At 40.8% G+C, this 26,794-nt stretch overlaps 2 protein-coding genes across 5 annotated transcripts in view; both read left to right on the top strand.

Moving 5' to 3' along the window:
* Nucleotides 1-23,218, top strand: part of LOC133482259 (SR-related and CTD-associated factor 4-like) — a 31,937-nt gene extending 8,719 nt beyond the window's left edge. The window contains exons 13-18 of one of the 2 annotated variants that reach the window (XM_061782215.1): nt 2,495-2,595; nt 2,680-2,793; nt 2,888-3,044; nt 3,128-3,231; nt 21,367-21,508; nt 22,512-23,218. In XM_061782215.1, the coding sequence (XP_061638199.1) occupies nt 2,495-2,595; nt 2,680-2,793; nt 2,888-3,044; nt 3,128-3,231; nt 21,367-21,508; nt 22,512-22,900 (1,007 nt within the window). In that variant the 3' untranslated portion in view covers nt 22,901-23,218. Of the gene's footprint in view, nt 1-2,494; nt 2,596-2,679; nt 2,794-2,887; nt 3,045-3,127; nt 3,232-10,484; nt 10,539-21,366; nt 21,509-22,511 lie in introns of those variants that run through there. The other variant, XM_061782216.1, reaches the window with a different exon arrangement.
* A 1,029-nt stretch (nt 23,219-24,247) lies between these two features.
* tiam1b (TIAM Rac1 associated GEF 1b) overlaps nt 24,248-26,794 on the top strand; it is a 48,622-nt gene continuing 46,075 nt past the window's right edge. For 2 of the 3 annotated variants that reach the window (XM_061780974.1, XM_061780979.1), the window contains exon 1: nt 24,248-24,395. The gene's annotated coding sequence lies outside the window, so the exon portion shown is untranslated. Of the gene's footprint in view, nt 24,396-24,832; nt 24,852-26,794 lie in introns of those variants that run through there. The other variant, XM_061780976.1, reaches the window with a different exon arrangement.

Below are 26,794 nucleotides of genomic sequence, written 5' to 3'. Positions count from 1 at the left end.
TGACACGGCACAAGCTTTTACATAATATGCAGTATTCCTATAAAGTGTGTGCCCCTCGCTCGAGTAGCTTTATAACACGCCGCACAGAAAGTCTTTGCCGGGTCTGTCGGCTTGTCATATAGGCAAAAGTACAGACGACAGGACTGAAAAGTACTCCGTGGGTCTTTTTTTCCCTACTGCCCAGTGCATAATAACCATAATAGAGTCATTGGTATATACACAAGGAACTCCTAACCTCTCGTCTGCGCGGCTTCGCTGCTGCACCATGGCGGCTGCGAGATTTAGTTCTCTTGCTGGCAGTTGAGGTCCCGATGGCCGTAGGAAAAATTGTTGGCACCGCAGCTGGTTTCACCCTCCCGACTAACTACAACTGTGTATCCAATGCTTTCTGCTAAGTCTTCCTCAAAACGCCGGTTCGAAGTGATCAGCACAGAGTTTGGAATGCTTGCTCGGCACACATAGCTGACCACGTTTCTTCCCCTGTTGATTGACTTTCCCTATCCATTGGTCACGTATTCATTTTTCACTTGAAAAGCCAAGGAAACTCTTGCCACTGCCTGAACTATTTGTACAACCAAATGCCACACGATAGACCATTGTGACATCACTAAATCATACGACAAATATACAAGGACGGGAACAACAGCATGGAACAGTAGCACACAACGCCGAATTAACTGTTTGGCTAGTGTACGTCACGGCGTTTTGGCTAGTGTAGGTCATGGCGCCGGATAGTTCCGAAGCATTCAGCATCATATTTATCAATTTAACTGCTGTACATATGCTATATAATCACTTTGAAATTGCAGATGTGGTTTGTAAAGGCGTTCTAGAGTTAAAGTAGTTTAATCTTTGTCCTTTGGCCTTTAATTAAGCATACCTTTTACTTTTACTCGAGTATGTTAAGAAGAAACGGTACTTTTACTCCATTACAATAATCTACATGCTGCTCACTACTTTGATTTATCAATAATTGGGTGCGCGATGTATTTTTAGACTTTCGTTTTCGACTTCCGCATCGGGCGCCGTTGCTCCAATTCACCGTGATTATCACAGTGATGTTTGACTCAAGTTCACCAATCGAATGACACAAGAAAGTCACATGTCCGCACACAGTCTTCTATTGGGCTTCGCGGGCCAATCAAAGCGAGTTGTGACAGCCGTGCACGACTCGTTTACATTACAGACAGCTTTAATATGCAGTGTAGTTTTGTCACTGCCCAAACTTGGATATTTCAGCCCACTTCTAACTTGAGAAAACACCTTGCGGTAAGATGCGAATGTTTTCTGTTGTTGTAGCTGTTCATATAGCAACATTAGCTCTATTTTATGGTCACAAGTAACTATAAAACATGCATCTTCTGGGATACGTTCTGTTTTCTCACTCACTGACATTAATAAGCCTGGTCTCTTCTTCATTCAGTCATTTTGGTGGATAAAGCAAATGTTTCTGTTAAGGCCCAATGCATGTTTAAAAAAAATTCTTACAAATTTATATAGTGTCATTTGTGTGTGGACTCCCATTGCACAAGAGTTTAAATGTGATCTGTTACTTCTGAACACGACCACATGCCAGTTAAGAGGGAGTGCATCCTTGTGCAACCAGGTTGATTTTATTTAAGCTTTATTTAACCAGGTAAAAGACCAGTTAAAGCAGGACATCTCTTGCAATGGTGACCTGGCCAAGAAGGCAGCAAGATAAAACGTCAAGGACTTTATTTTCACCTTCCCTCTCAAAAAGAGAGACAACAAAATAAAGAGTTTTACAGATTCTAGGTTTGTTTCACATTAATGGTGGAAAAAGTTTTAAAATGATTTATCTTGGTCAAAATGCTTTTACAATACAAAAACCTGGCATTTGAACAGAGGTGTGTATACTTTTTATATCCACTGCAGACTTGTTCCTGTTTTTGGAATCTACCTGGTGAGCCTACAGTATTGTGCTGTTTAACAAGTAGAAACAATATAGTATAAGACCATTTCTCAGAGCTTTATTTGCCTCATCTGCCTCACAGTTTGCCTCATCTGCCTCACAGTTCTGAGGACCCAGGTTCTCCCCGTTTATTAAAGTAGCAGTACCCTTACTTGAGTACAATGTTTGGCTACTCTACTCACCTCTGCACAATATGCATTTACAGCCTTTTCAGTTCAGTTTGGATTTAGACTGCATGGTTCAAGGCACACTATTGTGATAGGGGATATTAATCATTGGAGTGTAAATAGAAAAAAAAAATGCTGGCTTCAGCTGTCTTCAGACAGGGCTCTCAAAATTGTGGATAAACATCTAGTATGTTTCAATGCTGTTGCAGTGATAAAGAACACAATATGTAATCATTTAGTACAACATACAAAAATCATAAGTCACAATTACACAATTTTACAACCTGACAGTGAGAGTCCTAATAAAACTGATTCTAAGTTTGGGAAAAGGCTGCCATAGAGCAGTATTAAGTTCGTTTTGTAACTTTTTAAAAAAACGTTTTTTTTTTTATAGTGTGCAGCACAACACTGTGGGTTGGTCAGCTGGACAAGAAAACCCAGCAGTCGGATGTCATGTCCCTTCTAGAGGAGTTTGGCCAGATTGAGTCCATCAACGTAAGGGCCCTCAATGCAAGATCAAAGTCATTACCTACTTCTAAAACAGATTGCCTTTTATTAACCTTTTGATTTTGTTTGCAGATGATTCCCCCGAGAGGTTGTGCCTACATTGTGATGGTCCACAGACTTGATGCCTACACAGCCTTGAGCAAGCTCAATCGTGGCTCGTACAAAGTCAATGGGAAGCCTGTAAAGGTATGGTGATGCTATCTGGCCTTCATTTACAATTGTGCATTAATTATCTGTCACCTTTTGATTCAATTTCTCATACCTTTGTGATCTCTTCTAGATTGCGTGGGCTTTGAACAAAGGCATAAAGGTAGCACACAAAAAGTTCTGGGACGTGGAGCAAGGAGTCACCTACATCCCCTGGGCCAAAGTGAAAGCCGAAGAGCTGGACAGCTACCGAGCAGGCGGAATGCTGGACCTGGACACGCTAAGTGAAGGTAAACCAACGATTCTTCCCTTACTCGCCTGATTGCACGAGTTGTGCTATTTCTCACGTTGTCTCTCATTTCTCATCACTCAGAGTGGAAAAGCATTCTGGACCTCAACAAGCAGCTAACGGCAGCGCCTGTGAATGGCTTGTTGGAAAGCGCGCCGGCAGGTGGGAGCGTCGAGGCTCAGATTCAGGTAACGCTAATGCTGTCTTTAAACGCTGTCCTTTCTCTTACTGCTGTTTGTGTCCTGCTTAACAGCCTCTGTGTTAGAGGCTCACTTCATAAGCTCGTGACCTGTTGGGAAAAATAAAATGTAGTTTCTCACGAGTAGTGGAGCTTATGTGAATCAACCTCTCATTCTTTCACACAGAAGTCACCAGAATTTACAAAATGTTTATGCCATAAAATGTCTTCAATACCAAAAATACAGTACAGTTGCATTCAGTCCAGCGGTCACAAAAATGCCTTTTATGACCGTAAAGAAGCAAAGCAACTGCACGGTGCATTTGCTTTGCGAGACTTTTTGTGATGCATGTTCATATGTACACCCTATTGTTTTTAAAATTGTGGGCAGAATTTCCTCAAATTTCATATAGATGAGTCAATATCACCATATGGTGCCTTTGAGACTTCTCATTTTATCCCCTCAGAGAATCTCAGCTTTTCCATTGAAGTACATATTCAGTTGATGTGCTGTTAGAAGTGAATTTAGTCAAGCCCACACAGTTACAAAACAAAGCAAAACAAAAAACCAGCAAGCAGACAATGTACATGCAAACAGCAAAATATGTGAGCTTGCTGACAGAGTGGACAATGACAGGATTGTGGACATTTTTGGTTAACTGAGCACGTGGTGGACCATGACTTGGCAAAATGATTCAGTTAGCAAGCAGTGTACTGTTTAACAAATGTGTTTCAAATTTCTGAAAGGTTTTTATATCAACTGGTATGTCACTGACAGAGTGGACATGTTAAGCCTGACGACATCCAACTACACACTAGAATTTACATGATCAGAATTTTTTAGGCCGATCTCAGAGTTTAAAAAGACAATAACCGATCCGTTCACAAGAACGAGCAATGTGTCTATTTAGATGACTTGTTCATTTACTGTATATACTTGAGTAATGTATATTGAGTATCTTCAAAAGGTTTCTCTCGTCCAGTGATTCCCAACCAGTGTGCCATGAGTGATCTTCAGGTGCGCCATGGGAAATTATAAAATTTTACTTAACTGCTCGAAAAATTCATTTACAAGAAATAATGTATCTTTGTTCCTCTGTTTACGCCAGTGAGGCATAGTGACAGACCGAACAAATAAATGCTCTTAAATTAGATGGCAGGAAGTATAAACAGTAATAACTGTGCGTGGTGTGCTGTGAGATTTTCCAATTGCAAAATATGTGCCTTTGCTCCAAAAAGGTTGGAAATCACTGCTCTAGTCGGGTCATGTATTCTAATCAGTTAGGTCAAACCAACATTACAACGTGACAGAAATAATGGGTGCTAACTTACTGTAATTGAATTACTTTATTGTAATTGAATTACTCCACACACAGCGAAACCTTAGAGCATGATTCGACAGAATGCCGGCATGTTTATGTACAACCGTTAGTGCTAGCACTAGCTTGCTAGGCTACATCACGTTTTGTTGCCTGCTTGCGAGCCGTATCGTATTAACAGTACGTGAACATACCTCAAGCAATCCTTAAATGAACGTCCTCTCCCGAGCACAGGTGACCACCAACGCACGTTTTCACCCATTTTGTTCTCATAATAACACGTGGCGTGATGTCGTCGCCATGTTAACGAGTGTATCCGGTCGCGTTTGAGTTGACAAAATAAAGCCCCGTGCTCGTAAAAGACTATATGCGAAGATTTTATTGCAGTAGTCTAGCATAGTGCATTCGTGAAAGAATTTGTCAAATTTGTCAGACTTGACAGACAGAATTTGTCTTGTAGTCAGATCTGGGCATTACGTGTTGTCTGCCTCAGATGTGTTGTCTGTCCTACACCGCCGACATGTTTTTTTTTTTTTTAAATAACTTTATTGGCTGTCAGGTATTTACAGTAGTACGTCAAAAGGCACGCGGCAAGGCTGAAACTAAACTAGCGTTTGGATTCAAATATACTGTACACGATGACGACGCGGAGTAAATGTCTTTTGCGGAGGATCGGATCGGCGAATTACGACATTAAAGCCGATCAACTTATCATCATAAAAATTATCGTCCAATACTGATCAAGCCGATAAGATGGGGGCAAAGTCTATTACACGCATGATGATGCACTACAAAACACGTGTAAATATTTACTCTGCAACTAGCCACTGTTTCAGCTTCCATTGAAGAAAGACGAAAAGTTGATCCTAAAGTCACTGAAAGTGAAAGGGTTCCTTAAAGGGGAAGTTACTCCATAATGACAGTGGGCAGCAATTTCAAGGACAGATGCAAAACCTTCAATGTGATCATGAAAATAGAATATACACAAGCCCTAATGGCTTCTTTTTGTTTGTCTGTTTGTTTTTTCCAAATAACTAAATTCCACACTAAAACTGTACTTTTTTAAAAAATTTTAGTTGGTTAACTACTTTACAAACACTTTAGTTAACATATCATTGTGTGGGACATGCCAAAATAAACTGATGGGGGGGGGGGGGGGCTAAGAATCAAGTCAAGGTAACACTTTTAGAGACTTCCTGTACTGGTATGTGTGCAGGAGTTTGGCCAGTAAGACCTCGAGAGTTTAGTTATTCTCCTACATTTTTATGATGACTGTGATTCTGACGAGGACACCAAAGGCACTTTAGAGTGGTATTGACCCTCATACTCTTAAGCGGATTGGTGTGTTTAGGTGGTAAAAGCTAGAATGGGCTGGTAAAACGGGCACTCCAAGTTGCATTAAATTTTACCAGTTGTGGCTAATTGATGACAAAAATCGGCTCAGTATGTGCTTTAAATAATTTGTTAATTTAACAAATGCCTATAGGATCTGGGCATGTGACACCAGCAGTTGACCGGTGAATGATGCAGAACTTTAAAAGGAGCTAACACAGTTCACAAAGCCACAGAGATATGTTGTAATTAAAATTTTGGATGACGTGCAACTAATTGTGCCTGTTGATTTAGCTTCCTGTGCGTCATTAATCTGTAGTTGGATCCAGACTGAAGCATGAAGGTACTTTGGCCTGATACAGTGGGTACAGAAAGTGTTCAGACCCCCTTAAATTTTTCACTTTTTTACGTTGCAGCCATTTGCTAAAATCATTTATTTTTTTCCACAATGTACACACAGCACCCCACATTGACAGAAAAAAAACGGAATTGTTGACATTTTTGCAGATTTATTAAAAAAAGAAAAACTGAAATATCACACACCCCCTTTGCTGAGTATTTAGTAGAAGCACCCTTTTGAGCTAATACAGCCATGTGTCTTTTGGGGAATGATGCAACACGTTTTTCACACCTGGATTTGGGGATCATCTGCCATTCCTCCTTGCAGATCCTCTCCAGTTCTGTCAGGTTGGTGGGTAGCCATTTTTAGGTCTTTCCAGAGATGCTCAATTGAGTTTAAGTCAGGACTCTGGCTGGGCCATTCAAAAACAGTCACAGAGTTGTTCTAAAGCCACTCCTTCTGTATTTTAGCTGTGTGCTTAGGGTCATTGTCTTTTTTTGAAGGTGAACCTTCGGCCCAGTCTGAGTTTCTGAGCACTCTGGAGAAGGTTTTCGTCCAGGATATCCCTGTACTTGGCCGCATTAATCTTTTCTTCGATTGCAACCAGTCTCCCTGTCCCTGCAGCTAAAAAACACCCCCACAGCATGATGCTGCCACCACCACGCTTCACTGTTGGGACTGTATTGGACAGGTGATGAGCAGTGCCTGGTTTTCTCCACACATGCCACTTGGAATTCAGGCCAACAATTTCTATCTTGGTCTCATCAGACCAGAGAATCTTATTTCTTACCATCTTGGAGTCCTTCAGGTGTTTTTTTTTTTTTTTTTTTTAGCAAACTCCATCCTGGCTTTCATGTGTCTTGCACTGAGGAGAGGCTTCCGTCGGGCCACTCTGAAATAAAGCCCCGACTGGTGGAGGGCTGCAGTGATGGTTGACTTTCTAGAACTTTCTCCGATCTCCCGACTGCATCTCTGGAACTCAGCCACAGTGATATTTGGGTTCTTCTTTACCTCTCTCACCAAGGCTCTTCTCCCCCGATTGCTCAGTTTGGGCTGGACGGCCAGCTCTCGGAAGGGTTCAGATCGTCCCAAACGTCTTCCATTTCAGGATTATGGAGGCCACTGTGCTATTAGGAACCTTAAGTGCAGAAGTTTTTTTTTTTTTTTTTTTTTTTTTTTTTTTTTTATAATAACCTTGGCCAGATCTGTGCCTTGCCACAATTCTGTCTCTGAGCTCTTCAGGCAGTTGCTTTGACCTCATGATTCTCATTTGCTGTGACATGCACTATGAGCTGTAAGGTCTTATATAGACAGGTTTGTGACTTTCCTCATCAAGTCCAATCAGTATAATCAAACACAGCTGGACTACAATGAACGTGTAGAACCATTTTAAGGATTATCCGAAGAAATGGACAGCACCAGAGTTAAATGAGTGTCGCAGCACGGGGTCTGAATACGTATGGCTCTGTGATATTTCAGTGTTTCTTTTTTAATAAATCAGCAAAACTTTCAACAATTCTGTTTTTTTCCTGTCAATATGGGGTGCTGTGTGCACATTAATGAGGAAAAAAATGAACTTAAATGATTTTAACAAATGGCTGCAATAACAAAGAGTGAAAAATTTAAGGGGGTCTGAAATCTTTCCGTACCCACTGTATATATAATTAACGGGCTTTTAGGCAGGGCACATTATTTTCGTCTATTAGAGGACTGGTCAACATTCCACTGACATTTGAAGTTCTCTTCGGGTAGGGATAAGAATGCATCATTCCAAACTTTGTCATTCCGAACTTTTCTTCAGCATGCATCCTTTTTCTGTGTGTTGAATAAAGTGGGTGGAACGAAAGTAGTCTATGGAGAGGAATGTGATTCTTTCTCTGGTTTTGGTAGTTCTTCCTCCTGCTGGTTTGGTTGATTTATGTGTCACAAAAACTAAATACAGTCATGGGAAAAAATATTAGACCACTTTGTTTCTTCAATTTCTTGATCCTTTTAGTGCCTGAAGAATACAATGAACATGACAAAATTATATTAGTATATTATAATTCCATAATACTTTGTCATTTGAAATGCTTAAGCTTAAATGTATTCCCAGTGATTTTGGTTACTATCAAGAAACCTATGGCAAATGGCTAGATATCAGCTCTTAAACTGTTATGAGCATTTTTTATTTTTTTTTGGTCAATTATTTGTCCAAACAAATGTACCTTTATTTGTAACAAACGAGACCCACTAAGCTGTACGATTTGTCACTAAAAACTGAAGCTTGCAAGTGTGTGCAGTATTCTAGTCTTAACAGCATGGGGCGACAGTGAGTAAGTAGCCTGTGGTAAAATAATTGCGGCTGTCGATAAAGACCCCACAACCTTGGGAAGAAACAGTCATTAGTACAAGGGTTTTCAAAATGTTTGGATCTTGCAGGAGGGACATTTTTTGCAGGAACCTCTCATAATCCTCACACCAATAAACAGCTACCATGCGTACTCCTAAATGCCATAAGAATTTAAAACTTGGTTGCTTTTTGAGAAAAGAATGATCAATATTTTATATTATTTGTTACCATAACCAATGATTAATCAGCAAGCTACCGTCTTTATTTAACCAGCAACTAATTGTTCACAGTTACTGAATTATTATAGCCATGCCTGTAATCGTAATGAGAGAAGTCTCTCAACACGCTTTAAAAAAAACAACAACACTCAAACTTGCAAAAAATAGAAACTATTATGAACTATTTAATAATAAACTGTTTCGGTATACTCTAAGCATGGCCCCATGGCCATGCTTGATGGATTTTTGTTTCTTTTGCCAGTTTAAAAATTGGACTCTTGTCTCAAGAGTATGAGGGAAACGTGTTATTCAACAATGAGTGTGCTTGGAAACATTGTAGGCAGTTAGCCTGTGACTTCAAGTTCTACCATATTGGCCAAACCGTCACATATTGGAACGCAAACTATGAAGTAGACATGACTGCATCAAACTACCAACCATGGATGGAACATGCTATCTGTTTTACCTCAGTCAAGGGTGTTACTGTCACTTTTGGCACATTTTAAAGATTTTGTTTCGGAGGAGCTGAAGCAAAATTGGAGAAAAGGTAAGCCGGCGGCATGTTGGAAATCTTTTTTCCTCAATCCAACCACTTGTGGACAAAAACTGGACTGGAGGAATGAAACAAGATGAATGGTGCTTCAAATAACACCTGTGACCTGCCTGAAGCTCGCATACAGTAGTCCATGTTCTTGCCAGGTCTTGCTCTGTACTCAATTCAATAGTTGAATACATTCAGTGTCTTTGGTTGAGGTGCAGCTTTTGACCGAGCGTTCGGTTTCTATGTACACTAGCTTGTACTATGGTCACTTGGAGGTTTGTGCAAGCCAGCTTTGGTTTTCATTCTGTTTGTTCTCCAGACCATCAACATGTGCAGCGGAAGTACACCTTAAAAATATAGACTGGTGCCTTGACTTAGGAGTCAAATTCGTTCCGTGACCGCGCTCATAACTCAAGACACTCATCTCAAATCGTCTTTCCCCATTGAAATGAATGGAATCTAATAGCTCTACATTGTGCTCCTTCTGGAGTGTGTGCGCCTTGGACATCAGGCGGTAGTATTATACAGACACGTATTTCACAACTCAACCACAGTAATATTAGCCATTTCTAAAGAATATATGCTTACGAGTCTTGTTGGACAATGATTGTCTACCTGCGTTGCTTACAGTTTGTGTTCAAATATATTTCTTAAAGGGTTATAACGCCACAGCATTGATGCTAATCACTAGCCCGTCTATGGTGTTTTGCATTGTGTATTAGCATTTGGCTAGCATACCTTCCAAAGGCGAAGTTGTGGTTGTTTTAAATACACGTCATTTTTTTGTTTTGTTTGACAGTAAACGTCAACTGGAAGTGGCATTACCAAGTTTGAAGCCACCTGTTTAAAGAATTGTTCTCTGTCGACCAAACTGCTGCTTGTTGTGAAGTCAGTTGAGTTCGCGATCATTATCGACCGCTCGTAACTAAAATGTTTGCTAACAGGTCGGCAATGAATGTTCCGAGCGGCGGCTCGTAACTTGAATAACTCGTAAGTCAAGGTACCAGAGGTGGAGGGCTTGAGTCAGGACATGGACTCAAGTTGCTAATTTTATGACTTGCTTGGCTAAAACTTATGAAAGACTCGACTTAAACTTGGACTACATGACAACAAGTCTTATTGTCAATATAGTGTGCCTTTTGTATCTGAAAGAAGTTGTTTTGTGTTGTGCATGCCACCAGTCTGGCATCCAGTATGCCCCAACCACAGACAAGGGCTGAGGCTGCCTCATTGAGTAGAGCTCACAGAGGACGCTCCAAAGATGATTACATTTGGATTCACTGGTTATCTTTTTGATGAAATTTGGAAAAAGACAAGAGCAGCATGCAGAGTTTGCGACTCAAAGATAAAAAAGACAACTTCGACGAGGTCCATCTTTCAGATGCAGGTAAGCTATCTAGTTTAGCTTCACAGTTTAGCTCACCAATAGCTGATCACAGGCTAACTAAACTTCACCTCAGTTATGCATTTAAGTGACAAGACAAAGTTGTAGACAGTACGTTACGAAACCGATTTACAATTTTAGCATAGACGTATACATAGACTGACCCTTGAGGGGCTCTTCTGGTAGCAGCGTGTCAACCATATTGGGTGTTGCAGGGACGCGCGTGAACTAATGCAAGTAAACTGACTGAACTTCATAAAGCGACAACCTACAAAGTACAGTTAATACGTTAATGCCTCTCATACACTCACGCAAACTTGTATATCTGGGAAACAGAGTGGCACCAAAAACATGTTTTTAAATCTGACCATTACATATTTACTCCACCTGCAGTATATTTCAATATTTATGAGCACAGTAACGGTGTTAGATATATTGGTAGCTTTAAACACTCATGCAATTCTTAGGGGGGGGGGAGACGTATTCTACTAAATATTAAGAACGATGTAGTTGGCCATAAAATGTAATTTTTTTGTGTGTATGTATTTTTAGAGGTGTAAATGTACTTTTTGTCTTATGATCGTTGAAAAATTGTATCACTGCAGTATATGTTGTGACTGCGCAATATTGTGCCTTATGACTTGCTTGAACCAAGTAATGACTTTTGGGGGGGGGGGGGGGCTTGCTTGAGACTTGCTTGTGACTTGTACATCTGTGACTTACTCCCACCTCTGCAAGATACCACCAGCAATTTGCTCCTTTATTTGGGTACTATGTCCATGTTTCAAGAACTGAAGGCAGACGTGCAAACCAGTCAGCTGCTGAAAGTTTAAAAATAGAACTTTGTCAAAATTTACGTTAACTAGCATTTTAAAAAAAAATAATAATAATAATTAAAGCCTTTTATGCAGTTTAACCAGCTGAATGTTGGTGTGCAGCTCATTTGATCAGATAAATTCTCATATTTTGTCAACAAATATATCAGGCCTCGAGTATGTGTAAATTGCATCAACGAAAATGTATAAGCATAAATTAATAGGTGATGTTTGAAGCCCTCGGAGATGTAGAAAAGTCATTCGCTGGATATTGTTCGCCATCTTTACGTGTCAATTAATCCTGCATCCACTATCTGGATTTGCACTCTGATTTCACGGCGTCTTCCTTGGCCCATGCTACGCCTCTCCACACGGTTAAGTGGAAATCTGCTGTTTTGGATTCAAACAGGTAATGCACACACGAAAACCCAGAACAAAAAACTTTGAAATGGCACTCAGGAAGAGTCCAAACCTCCGCCAAGGCCACAATTGTCCCAATTTGGATTAGTTCCATATTGTATACTTTTATAGACATTTTTGTCATTAAATTCCTTTAATTCACTAAGACTTTGATTTATTGCATGAAAGTAAAAAAAAAAAAAAAAATCAATTTTCACTCACATTCGCATCTATGGAAAATTTAGTCTTCAATGAATCTTACATGCATTTTTTTGGATACAGAGAACATGCAACTTCCACACAGGAAGACTGGAGCTGGAATTCGAAATCCAGAACTATGAGGCAGACATGCAAACCAGTCAGCTGCTGAAAGTTTAAAAATAAAACTTGTAGTCGATTTCAGCAACTAACATTTCAAAGAGGAAACCTGATGAGACGAGCACAGGTCGGACATCGCAATTGTGTCCCCGTCGCGTGAGCTGGCACGTCAATCAAACATGATGTTCCGCTATTAGCGGCGGCAGCACAGAGGAGGCTGCAAGGCACTAATGGTAAGAGAATGACGGTGTTTGTTGGGATGTCATGAATTGGTTTTGCCAAGCTACAAATTGGCAGTGGTTCCCAATCAACATCCGTTGTGGAGACGGGAGCAAAATGTAATGAGTCGGCGTGGATGTTGCCAAGAAGCAGTTTTAGCATAACTGGGCAATGTGTTAAGAAGAACAAATATTACTGAAGGCTGTGCCTTAAATTTGCATTCGTCGCCAGCCCAGGAAGACAGACTGGCTCTTGCTTTTCAAGTTAGCACCTCTACCTGTTCTGATTTTACCCTCACGGACCACCTGACACCCAACCTTCAACCTTTTTTTTGTTTGTTTTTTTTGTTTTTTTCAAAACAGCGGTTTCTACTAGCTGGGAAAAAAAAAAAAACTAAATTCATAAACACAATCTTAAAACACAAGTGGCATGCGGTCACTGGGTTATGTTCTCTTTCAAATGACCCTTTCCACGTAGCTGAACCTTTTGTTTTTCTTTGCCTGTTTCAACTCGTGATTTTGAACCAAACGCCTTTCAAAAAATTGTCGATCCCTAGAAAAAACCACAAACTTTTGCATGACTTCTGATGCTTGGAATGCCTGGGATCAAATTTCATAACTCTGTTTAGAACGAAATAGAATCTCAACTGGGTAATGCAAACCCTTGTCAGTCGCATCTCTAAAGAGAAAGATATAATTTATGAACCAGCTGCCGTACCCCCTTTCAATGGAGAATTCTCAATGATCATCAAACTTTGACGCCATACTCGGTCCACATTAGATGCCGTAGGAAAACAGGTTAGTAATTTCGCATCACCTGTCTGTCAAGTTGACCTGCTTCTGATTGGGGCTCATCTTGAAGAATTTCCCAGTCGGAGATTGCCAAAGTATGAGCCCTGGAATTCTCCCAAAATGGCTGCCTCCAACTAAAATGGGTGACTCCCTGTTCCCCTGTGCATGGGTTGGACACTTTGGCGGGTCCTGATATGTCCACCAAATATCGCGTTGATCGGTGAAACCGGTGACGGAGACATTTTTTTGTCCAACTTCTGAGGATGCGCCACTGAGTGAGTTTTTTGGGGTGTTGCGTTGGTTGGAGACCCCTGTAATACCTAACATTTTCACCAGGATAAACGTGTTTGCAACGCTTGGTGACTCTTCGGGAATGCTGAGGCCGCAAAAATGACGATTCGTTTGTTTAATAAACGACGTGTGTATGTGGGCCCTTGCACCTCCTGTTTCATGGGCTCTCATTAGCACGTAAGGTACTACTTACTTGAAGGTTATACTTTCTAGAACTTCATGTTTCTCTTTGTCTTCTTTTAGGAGAATTAAAAAAAACAAATGCATTTGAAATTTGATTTGGATGAGGGATGTCCAAACTACGGCTTGCATGCCATTTGTTGCCAGTCATCCTTTATTTTTTTTTTATAATTTTTTTTTTGCGATGCATTTCGGACCTGGGCCTTCCTGGGGGGGGGCTTACGTGACCTAATCCTCCTCTTAATACCACCACTATTACGTCTCAAAATAATGTACAAAAATGCAATACAGTATAAATATGCATGGCATTATTACAAGAAGAGGTATTTTCTCAATTTGAGATTCATTCTATTATTACTAAAGCAAAAAGCATAGTTAACCTTTATCAGAATCATCTTTATTTGCCAGTTATGTCCAAAAAACACAAGGAATTTGTCTCCGGTAGTTGGAGCCGCTTTAGTACGACAGCAGACACTTTTGAGACATAAAGACATTGACAAAAAACAGTCACTGAGCAATAAAGGGTTGCTAGTTATCTGGTAATTCCGGTACATTTTTCTTTGTTTATTTTTTGGGGGACAATTGTGCAAAAAGAGGCAGTCCTCTAGCACTTGGAGCAGTTCGAATGACTAATATTGCAACAGTCCGGTGCAATGACCATTGTGCATCTTCCGATACATCACCAAGCAAACAAGTCCAAACCTCTACACTACAATGTAACAGTTCTAATAACATGGGGGGAAGGCAATGTATAATAGTGTGCTCTTAGCATGTTAAAGAATGTCAAAGTGGCTCTTGCATCCTTTGATCTTTCTGTATGCGACCCTTGGAAAAAGTTCTGGTGCTCACTAATTAGGATCAATATGGAAGTTGACAAAGCTCAGACAGTACTAACTCAGGTGAGTGTGAATCCCACCACACAAAAAGCAACCCAAAAAACGTACAACCCTTGAAAGAGCAGGAAGGAGTTTTCTTTGATTTCTGATCTAAAAACTGGAGGTGAGTTTGTTGTGCAGCTGCCTCGTTGAGTGAACAAAGTACAAAGGAATACTGTTGAAGCGTCGCGGGGGTGTCGATCAAAGACGGGATGCCCGGCCCGGCCCGGCCCGGCCCGGCCCGGCCCCCCCGGCTCGTGGGATTAACCAGGAACTGCCGCAGATGGGATGAGACAAGTCTGGTAAGAGCCGACCCCCTCTGTTATACTACAGTACGACAACAGGGAAGCTGGTTGACTTCACATCTTATTTAGAGAGCAAGAAGTAGCCGTTAGATGGCAAGTGTGCCTCTCCCGTCCTTTTGAATGAACAAAAATGATGAACAAAATCAACCTCTGTAGAATCCCCCTTTTAAACTCAATTATTATGCTGTTTGGAACAACATGAATGTGACTTGAAATGATTTCTAATGTGAATCTTGTGTGCCACTGTGGGTGAAATTCAACGCACACACAGGTACAGAACACATTTGTATTGTGGCACAGCCTCATAAATGAACACACATGATGCATGATAAGAAATGTGTTTTACATTGGCTCATTAGTGTACTTTTCATTACAATGTAAGGTCTCCACTGAGTTAACCGATTTTATAGAAAACACTGTTTTGAGTTCAGTGTTGGCCATTTGAGTGCATGTTGACTTATTACCCTTTTAGCAGTTTTTAATGTTGAGTGATGCTGCATGTGCTGACTTAATACATTTTTATTTGATTCAAAACTGAATTTGAAGCGATCCCTTGATGCCCCATTTAAATGGAAAGTACCATTTATTTGAAACATTACGTTAAATGAACATGTTGAACTTACACTTGCATTTGTGCTGATTTGTACGCTGCTTGTCTAACCTTCAAATATGTTTTAGCAGAGGTTATACACGTTATTCTATAGATTCTAAAAAGTGATTTGCATAGATTTAAAGTTTGAAAAAAACTTGGCACCGCATTCTTTCCCATCTGCATCTCTTGGCTCAATAGGCTGCATTGTTTGTCGCCGAAATGTTGCGGGTGTAGCGGGGGCTTGACATGACACACAAATGTTTTATTCATTGAACTTCAGCGGCTTCGTTCCAATTCCGCTGTGTGAGCGTGTGTATGATCAGTGGGCAGTCGTGTGTCAGCCTGCCCCGCACAGAGGAAGTCATCCTTGCGATGAGAGAGGATCTCTGATCTGCCTCCCACAGATGAAACCTCTTCTTTGTTAAGCAAGTGATGTCACTGGCTTTAAAAGATGTTGGCATGTATTTGTACACTTTATACCTTGTTTTTTTTTTTTTTTAAACTTTTTATTTATTTGATGTAGCTGTAAAACTACTGAAATTACACAGCACAGATGCCAGTCAATTGACTGTTTTCAAATGAAATACAGATGTAAGGCATAGCTATGCCAAGTCAGTATCGGATAGTAGGTGTATGCACTAAAGGAGTTTCTACAACAGTTTTAACCACGATTACAATATTAAAGCTCTTGACTGCAACTCTATTGGTTAAAATGTTACTATTGCTCTACAACTATTATTCATTTAATACCTCTTACATGGCAATTCGAACTAACCGTTACTATCTTTGTAAAGGCAGATTTCTTTTAATACAGCTCCTGTATTCGATCTCATGAGATTGTGCAGATCATTTTGTACGTTGCAGGGAATCAGCGTCTTGTATATTTTCTCAGCTTTAGCTTTGAAGACCAGGGTTATTTAATCCAATGTTCTTGCGCACCATACAAGGAAATAATTGAAAATGAAAGGCCGAAAGCATCTGGGCAACTTAATCTAGCGTTCAATTGACTCGTGGGAACACAAACGTAGGCTATTCTAATGTTAGCCAGCCAATGTCATGTTTTGCTATCAGATGAAGTCAGCAGCACACATCAAGTACACTTGAATTTGCATATCGCGTATCATGTGATGACTCAGTGGCGATAAATATTGACATTGCGTGAAAGTAAATAATGCACGTAGTTTCTGGCAAAATCGGCACTAAGCATTTTTTTTCTTTAGTTCTCCACAAGGTATCTTTAAGCTCCATTGTATTACAATTGTAAACAGTAGTATATAGAAAACTCTTCGCGCATCTGATGTATGAAGGGAAGGCATCATACAATTTCACTTCTGAGTAAAAGTGGCACCATAGTGCTTGCTTATACATTTACACTCATTTTGATTCCAATTTAGGGATACTTGCACAATCGAGTAAGATCCAATATAAGAGGCATGGAATGATATAACTGCTCATCATATTGCAAAATGATGAAAGGAGCATTATCTGCTGGTAGAATTATGTGTGTGAGTGTGTGTATATATATGTGTGTGTATCTATAGGTGTATATATGTACGTGTGTGTGTGTATATATATATATATATACACACACATACATACATACATACATATAGCTCTTGTATTAGACCTCATTTTAGTTGAGTGTGCATTTTAACAAGCCCGTATGAATGTTGATATGACGACGTTAGAGAACATGAACGATAACGTCATTATTTTAATACTCATTTTCGTCTACTGTAAAAGTGTTAACTAAATGATTGTGTTAGTTCATCTGATCGTATGCGCGCGATTTACAGGCTGAAATGTTACAATCGTTTGGTATTAACAATTCCTTGTACCATGTTTTTGTTCTCTTGGGAGAATTACTTCAGAGGTCTTGTAAAAGTGACAAATTAAATCCAAAAATCCCGAAGTGAAGATGCAATTTCTTTCTTTGATAGCAGACAAGTGTTGAATAACTTAGTGTGACATAGCAGCGGTTCACGTTCCTGGCTGCTCAGTAAATAAAGCTGCATGTCCATTTCCAAGTTAAAACTCTTGAGTTAGGTCTTCTATCAGCCAGATAAAATGCCCTGAAGCAAGCGACACACAAGCTCGAATCGATTTTATCATCAACTGGCAGGTGTATGATTTATTATTCTTAGTTTTTTTTTTTTTTGCGATGCCACAAAGTTTTATTATATCCGTAACCAAGCTTATTGTGAAATAGGAAAGCAGTACACAGTCGCTGTTCTGGTTGCTTAGTGCAACATTACTGAAGCAACAATAAAGCCACCTTTTAAGTTCCAGGAACCTTGAGCCAATCAGGTATGGTTCACAGACCTCTCCAAAGTACTGCCACGGGACTACATTTAAAAAATATTCCCTGTGGTCCAAACACATTCTTTCAAATATTTCTAGCTCCAGGCTATAGGAAACGCTGCTACTGGTTGGGGATTGGGAACGAGCCTTTCCGCCAGTATACCAAAAGTTTGCAAGTAATTGGTGACCCCTCTAGAAGGGTTTGTAATTGCCTATAGATGCCATATAATGGTGGCCAATGACAACGTTGTCTAAACGAAGCTCCTCAACTCACTGCACGAAAACAGCAAATAGGTGAGTCTTCCAGTGAATAAAGGAGGGTAGGAACTGCGAATACACAAACGTACACATCCCTGCACTGGCTGCTCAGTACAATATGGCTACAGCAACAATATGGTTCGAGGAACTTTTTAGTTATTTGAACTGAAAGGTGATGAAACAGATGTTCGCAGCGGCAGATCCCGCCCCCAAAGGAAAGAATCGTTTAAGTAGCCCAAATATACCGTGCTCGTCCAGACGTTACTAGTTTTCGCGTATAGTTATTCCGGTCAAAATCACAATAAAAAAAAAAAAAAAAGCATTAATCAAAGAAAATGGAACGTACACTGCAATATAAGCTTTGGTAGTCTTCATGTGAGGAGACTCGCCTCCCAGGCACAAGCCGTAATCTTTCCCAGCAAGTTTGCCAGCACATTTGGTCATCGTTGACTTGCAAACATACCAAGAACTGGGTCGGTTTTGAGCGTTTTTGCTGTCTTCTGATTAAAGTCAGCCAAGGGCAGATTATCGGACGTCTCTGAAAGATTATCCTAAACTATCATGTGGTGTGAAGTGTGTAAAGATTGACTTTTCCTCCCCGATCAGCTCCGAAAACAGGCAGGCAGACAGTCATCGATATTAAACCTGTTGTTTATTTCCAACGTCAACTTCCGTTGTGTGCGGTCAACTCCGCGTCGGGCCGAGCCACGGACTCCGAGATCGTGACGCGAAACAGAACGATTAGCCAATCCGGAGGCTGAAGAAAAAAGGGGAGCAATTAGAAGGCTGCAGAAAATTGAGGAGGAGTGTTGAGTGTTTGTCTGACAAGGATTTCACAAGTCAGTCACCGTATAAAACGACAAAGAGAAGAATGAATATACAGTACTTAATAAGCTAACGGCTGGCCGAGCTTGTGTGTCTTCTACTGCTCTTCGGTGTTCTTTGTATTTCCTGGTAGTGTGACAGGTCAGTCTTGGTATGACAGCAGACATGTGGTTTGAGGGAGCAGATTCAGGATTGTCAGAAAAAAAGAAACAAAATCGGGAAAAGCATAACGTAGCCTTATGAGTGAGCTACCCTCTTCCCCAGCATGAGCCATATTCGAATTTGCTGGTGCCGTAGTTTGGTGAGCATCTCAAAACCAGTGCCGTAACCACCTTCTATGCTATTAACAAATAGCTGCTGCTAATTGAAGGCGCTCCGTGTCTTTCACTAACAAGCCAGGCAGAACTCAGCTCCTCCTTGTCACTTAGTATCACTTCTGCATACTTCCTTGACACCAATTACTATCCTACTTTCCTGTCTAGATAGTCCCTTGGTGACATTATGGGATCTTAGGGCGTTCCAGAAAGTGCGCAAAAAAACCCATGAATTGGTGAGTTTTTCAGGAAATAGCTGGAGGGGGGGGGGGGGGGGGGGTAGCTTCCTTTATTTCTGGCTCTTAAGTCAGCATGGCTACAGCAATCAAGACAAACGTTTTAGGAACTTTCACTTCCTGGTAATTGGAACTAAAATGTTCCAAGTTTGGATGCGTCCTTTTTCCCAAAGGTAAAGTTCCACAAGCATAATAATAGAAGGAAATGGAAAGTATCCTGTGATGTGAGCTTCATTTATTCTTCATGTGAAGAGATTTGCAAGCAGCAAACCTTCCCCTGCACATTTGTCATTGGGTTTTATTGTTTGCGCATTTGATCGAAACAATGGTTCACATATTTTAACATATTTGGTTAAATGGTACATGTGGTCCAAACACACCATGGTCCTCCAAGCATTCATGCTTTTAACAGTGTCTATATGCTCGACTATAAAAATTAGGGATGGGCTAGCACCAAATACCAGCAGCCTCATTTCAAGGTCTGATACTGATACTTAAGGTAAAAAGAAAATAAAAATGACATCGAGCAAGTCTTCCTCGCCAGTCGTTTACAAACCGTCAGCGGTTTGACACGTCGGAGACCTCGGGGGGAAAAAAAGGTCTTTTGTTCAAAATGTTCATTGAAATTTTATGTATCAGAAGGAGTGGTACTGGTACTGGTCTTTGGTATCGGTGAGTGCTCATGAATGAATACTTTTACTGGTATCGGTCTGAAACAAAAGTGGTATGGAACATCCCCAATAAAATGACCAAAACATGGAATGTGCACACATGTATTCTTCATGTGAGGAGACTTGCCTCCCAAGCGTAATCAGACAAAATTCAGCTCAGTAAGTGTGTAACAAGTGTTTACTTTTTCCTCACCTTGTGTGTGTGTGTGTGTGTGTGTGATGCCACCACAGAAGAGTATATGATGATGACCGTAATGCCAGAAATTGAATTTACTCTGATGTGGGAAAGCTGGTCCTGGTTGCTCAGTACAATACATTTTCAGGGACTTTTAAGTTCCCGAAAGAAAAGGTTCCAATCGCATAAATTCAGGAAGTTCACCCACGACTCCATTTACCTGTAGTACCGGTGGTTCAAACACACCACGGTCCTTGTTCCAAGGTGAAGGTGGACAAGAAAAACAACAAAAGAAAAGTGGAAAAGTGTCTTCACGTGAAGAGACTCTCCTCCCAAGCACAAGCGGTCATCTTTTCCTGCATTGTTGGTCCCCGGGTTTTGTCATTTTTACCTTTTTATTTGAATAGTAGTTAACGTATTTATTGATACTTAAAAATGCTTCTTAAATAATTGCCTCTAATGATAAATGGTCATGATTTGACTGGAACTTTTATGTACATTATATTTGTTGTTCCTGCAATATTTGTTGCGTTATTTTAGCCTTTTTTCCTGAATTGCAATGTAGGTATTTATTTTCTATTCTTTTGAAAAATGTGTATATGAGTAAAATTAAATTTTATATTTTCATTTATTTATAGAACTGGTTAAATCACTTTATTCTAATAATTTTTTTTATTGAATAACATTTACATATGCTAACCTTTTTTTTTTTTTTTTTTTTTTACCTCATTACTACAGAGGTAAATATATATATATATAAAAATGTTTGAGATGTATTTTCTAAATTTATGTAATTAAAAACTGGTTGCTTATTGTAAATAAGAAAAAATCTTTTATTAGATAATTTTGTATTGATTTACAATTAAATAAATTACAAATACCACAGTTGGAAATACGTGAATTATTTAAGATATTTTTTTTTTACATACACAATATATATATATATATATATTTTTTTTTTAACTATTTCAAGTACGAATCATGTACCCAGCCTATCTGTCGATTTTAAAAAAATAATTAAAAAAAAAATGGCTTGTGATCCCAGCCGTGCGTTTATTTGTTCTGCTATCGTTCTGTTCGGCGAGGCTTTAAAATGCCCTTCTCTGTCTTCCAGGTTCCGGCCGTCCAACAGGTGGCGCCCATCGGAAGCCCGCCGATGTTCCTACCACCTGTCATGCTGTCTCCTGTGTCCATGTCTCCAGTGGGGGGATCTATGCCGATCCCACTACAGATTCAGCCTGAAGCCACTGCAGCAGGTAGAACATTCACATAGACCCCCGAGGTGTCTAAACTACGGCCTGAGGCCCATTTGCAGCCCATGTCGTTTTTTTAGCGGCCCGCGACAGACACTAAAATAACAATTGACATGTTGCAAGTCAGGAGAAGAGAAGAAAAATAGCATGAATCGCAATTGCTATTGTCAAGATGAGTTTAGTACACATTCTGGTTCTGAATGTGGAGTCGTTATGCTTGGGCAGATCTGTCCTCGTTAGATACATGGCTGGTGGCCACCACAAAATCCAGCACTTGTTTCCCTTAAGGAGAATTTAGTCTTGTAATAACGTCACAAATGTGTTTTCAGGATGTGGGAGGAAGCCAGAATGCGAGGAATAGGGGGTAACACACAGGACAATGGGGTACGAACCCCAAACCTCAGAAGTGTGAGGTTGATGTAACCATTCGTCCACCGTGTTAGGGAAAAATATATATTTTTTTGAGTCTTATTGAAAATGTACTTTTTTGAGACAACTAAAAAAAAAAAGCAGCTTTTTATTTATTTTATTTTTTATTTTTTTGCAGACTACTGTTTGTCAAGGTGAACTTCGCCAATCTAAAAATCCCGCAGCGAGGAGATTTTGCTTTTTGACTAACGATAGCTTGTGACATTTTACAAAATTGGAAAATTGTTTGATACCTTTTAACATGAAGCACCATTAAAAATAGTCTGACAATTTTTCATTGATCTTTAATAAAAAATAAATAAATAATAATGAATAAAATAATTTAAATAAAACGTGTGATAACATGTCACAGTTACGTTTTGTTGTCATTCCTTATTTTAAGTTTGAGAAAATTAAGCTTTGAAGGTTTTAAACACGTTCTCTTAACCCTTTGATGCGGATGCGATAAATGTTATTATTCGAATACGCATCTGGCCACAAATAGGCCCTGAGCCGGACTTTGGACACCCCTCACATAGCCGCTGCTGTTGACGCAACGGAAGTTGAAAATTGATCACGTTGTGTCTCTTCCGTTCAGCTGTCAAATCTCCAACAGAGCTGACGGGCGACCCCGAAGGAGACAAGCCGTCGGACCCCCAGCTGCGCTCCCCTAGGGCCGCCGCCGTCAACCCGCAGGCCCCCCCGCCGGGTCTTCAGCCGATGCGTCCTCCTCCTCATCATCATCATCCTCCTCACCTGCCCCCCTTCCTCTCGGCCCACAACATGCCGCACCCCATGATGGCCGGAGGACCTGTGTTCTCCCCGGACAGGTTCCGCATGGCCTTGCCCTTCCCCCCTCGCGGCCCCGTGGTCCACCGGCCCCCTTTCTTGAGATCGGAGGGCATGATGGTGGGTCGGGCGGGGCCGCCTTTCAGAAGGAGGCCGGGCTTCGGGGGCCCCCCCCGATTCTCCAGGGGGGGCTGGTGATAAACACCGTGTTGTCATCCCATCAAAACAAGAAACAAACAAAAAAAGCCCCCAGCTGTAAATACTGTACATACTTGCCATCCTTTGTTATCTTTTTGTATATTTGAATGAAAATGAATCTAGTAAGTGTTGAGGTACAAAAAAAAAAACTTTATTGACCGTGCTTACGTCTAGAAAAAGCCCAAAAGTGTTTTGTTTAGTTGTCTCTGCTTCTTCTTCACCTTTTGAGGTAAAAAGAAAAAAAGATGTTCTGTTCTTGTGTCGCCCTCTAGCGGCAGAACAACTTCCACGCATCGAGTAGCACCATCACGTGACCTAAATAAAAAAAACAAATGCTACTGTGGTTACATTTTCATTTCTGCTGGCTGTCAATTGTGTTACTTGAACTTCCAATTGGCTTATTATTGCTTTTAATTTGAGTAATTTCAGCTCAATCTAACCATTGAGACAATACTGGGCCTAAAAAGACAAATGTATTCACTCATTTGATTGAGTTTTCATGTAAAGAGACTCGCCCCGCCCCCCAAGCACAAGACGTCATCTGATTGTCAACCTGAGTGATCGAAGTTAAGATCGAGAAATGTTTTTGTGGAGCATCTATGGAGTCTAAAAATACATACATTCTCTACAAATAGAACATCATGGAAAATTTAATAACAGTGAAATTATTTGATTTACTACACAGTGATTTATTTATGTTTTTGATTATATCTTACAAATCTCATCAGAAATTCGAATATTAAAAAAAGAAAAAATGCAACTGTATATACAGTACATGATCTAATTTAATATTGTATCAATGACTATATGCTTAAATAAATATATTTAATATTCACTCTTAAAATTATGTACACAGCATATATTAACAATCATATTGCTTATAGTTGCTAATTGATTTAAGCAATTTCAGCATAATGTGAGGTAGTGTCACTTGTTCACATTATTTTCTACTTTGTATTTATTTTATTTGTTTAGTGTCTCCATTTTGATCATAAAATGAAGTCATTTTGAGAAGAAAAACATACTCAAGGTGTAGTTGCTACAAACTGTATTTTAAAATAATTGATAGTATCTCCGCAACATCGCAGACTAAATATAAATATCTAAACTCTAGTTCAACATTTAGAAAAGATTTCCCCATAAATCACAATTTGATCATATAGGAGGACAAAAAGAAGCAGAAAAGCTGCTACAGAATTTGATTTAAGGGCGACAATCGAAGCAGGAGCTGCGGTGATATTATGGGATGCCGCGTCTTCTTGGCAACACGATCAACAATTGCTTGCGCGTGCCCGTCAATAAGTCAACGAGGACTCAGCGGCGAGCCGCCGCTGCCGATTGGCTGCGCGCGTCCCGTGACGTCCGCTCGCATCTCCACAAGGGGGGAGGGGGGGGGGGGGGCACCGCGACCACCTCCTCATCCTCCTGCACCTCCTCCCGGCTGCTGCGTGGAAGCAACACGCGTGGAACACGATGGACGCCGGCGCACCGCGAGGTACGTGGACATCCGCGCACCCCGGAAGTGGGACGTTGTCCCGGTCGCGCCAAGGAGAAATAGCCTGGGTGCGCGTGCACGAATATACGTCAAGGGATGAGTGGAAAGGTGGAGCGCGGCTGCTGCGTGCGTGGACCGTGCAAATGTGGCGGCCACGCACGCGCCGCAAGGAGTCGCTCAGGGTTCGTTGCGTTGAATTTGCACGCGCGGAAACGTTCTGACGTCACCGCTGTGCGCGTGCGTGCTCTGCCTGCGCGAAATTGTCGCGTTCTTGACGTCGCGTAGCGCACGCAGTGCTTTGATGGTCATGATGATGATGATGATGATGATGATGCGCCTGAGGGAAGTGCAAAAATAAGTGAACCTGCTGCATGGAAGTCATGCATTGTGGAGGTGACCCGGACTCATCCAGCAGCCCGCCAGCATATTCTCACTTCACCATTCACAAATTCACCGGTTTGTATTTTTTTTTTCCTCTCCACCTTTTCCCTAAAAAAAAAAAAAAAAAAAACTCACCTATTGGCTGTTTCTTCCTTTCTGCTTTTTCCAAAACATCATACTGGAAACTGTCCACAAAGCCCCGTCGAAATAGGATAGAACTATTGTACAGTGGTGGCCCGATTTACGACATTTTCAACATCTAAGCCGTCACTTGAACTTTTTGCTTTGACTTGAGAGCAAAAATTTGACATACAAGTGCTGTATGGACAGTGAAATGTACTGGAGCCACTTGACAACCAGCAGCGGTTTGACAAATAGTGAACAATTCTTCTTCTTCTTCAAAAAATGAAGCTTTAAGCTGTTTAATGCCACTCCAAGTTAAACCTTGTTGTCAAACTAAGCAACCGCATATCGCTTAGCGTAATGCTAACAAACAATGGAAAAACACCATAGACAGGCTAAGGTATTACACAACACACATTTGAGCACAAACTGTGCCGCAACACATGTCGACTTACAATATAGCAATAGTCACAAGCATATTTTCTTCATCCACAAATATTACTGCGGTTTGCTGAGTCACTTAACAATAGCTGTGTCTTTTTTGCTTTGTCTTCATGAATGTATCATACTGCCCCCGGTGGTGGACAAGTCACGCACACCACAAAGAGTCGCCAAGAATTGATCATGACGCACAAACTGTTCAATTCTTTGCATTCTATTTAACTATGTTTTTTACTATAAGTTTTTTTTTTAAAAAGTAAACCTTATTGAATGCAATTTCCCTTATTGTAAAACATACTTTTTTTGTCGTTTTTGTGTGTTGTTATGGAACAAATGAAGCTGGTATCTCAAGACGCCACTGTAACTGGTGCCAAGGAAGTATGTTGACACGCGACACATTTCGATGAGAGACTTTGATCCTCGTATGTCGGGGAGGAGCTAAGTTTAGCCTGGGTCGTTAGTGGACGTTACGGAGAGTCTCCGCCGCAGTTATATATACACGAGCACATCTGGCGCATTTTGTTTCCGAAATCATCTGTAAGCCGTTCATTTTTCAGCGTCAGTTACTTGCAGTTTTCCTCTTTTCGCGGCAGGTACTGCACGGACCGGTAAGGTGAGCGTGCGATATTTCTCCTATTGTTGTTGATGTCGCCATATCACAATTAATGGGCTGATGTCGTTTGATTAAAAAAATTTTTTTCTGCGTGAGTCTGACCGTTTACTCCCTCCCCGCTCTTTGTCGTCACAAAGACGCGACGTGTTGTCTGCCACACACGCTGGAATGTTCTCAGCGGAGCAATTGCGTTGGCCGCGGTGAAGGCGCCAGCGCGTCGGTGCGTCGCTTTGTCCGTGGCGTGCGCGAGCGAAACATTATTGACTCGCGGACAAGCGGCTCGTTTTAGCCCCCTCGCGTCTTCGGCGAGCGTTCGCGTGCGGCCCGCTCGCACATAACTCCCCCACATTCATTTGCAATGGAAATACTCCCCAAGTCGAGGCGGGGGACTCGAGTCGCATGACGTGACTCGAGTCAGACTCGAGTGGCCAATATCAGGACTTGCTTGGCTCAACCTGATGAAAGATTCGACTTGACCAAAGTTGTGTTTCAATTCACTCCCTGTAAACTTTATAGTGCCCTAGATACTCTGAAAAAAAAAAGATTATTTTCAGTTGCACGTGATTAAACGGTGGTAAACTGATGTAATTTCCCCCTCTTTCCTCTATCAGTGATTCTCAGTGTGCTACTAGTTGTACATGGCCTCCCTCTAGTGGTACATGAAAGAATCACTGAATTAAATCTTCCCGCTATGCAGTGTTACAGTGGCTTAAACTTATTATTATTTTTTTTTTTACAGTGCGTTTAGCAAGTAAAGTTCAGTTATCTTTCATTTTTAAGTACATTCGGTTTGCATTGAATCTTTAATAATGGCTCGCATTTAATTTATTCGATGAAGATT

The sequence above is a fragment of the Phyllopteryx taeniolatus genome, chromosome 8, assembly GCF_024500385.1.
Source record: "Phyllopteryx taeniolatus isolate TA_2022b chromosome 8, UOR_Ptae_1.2, whole genome shotgun sequence".
Classification (NCBI taxonomy): Eukaryota; Metazoa; Chordata; class Actinopteri; order Syngnathiformes; family Syngnathidae; genus Phyllopteryx; species Phyllopteryx taeniolatus.
Note: the sequence above shows the minus strand (reverse complement) of the source record. Positions and strands in the feature narration are given on the sequence as shown.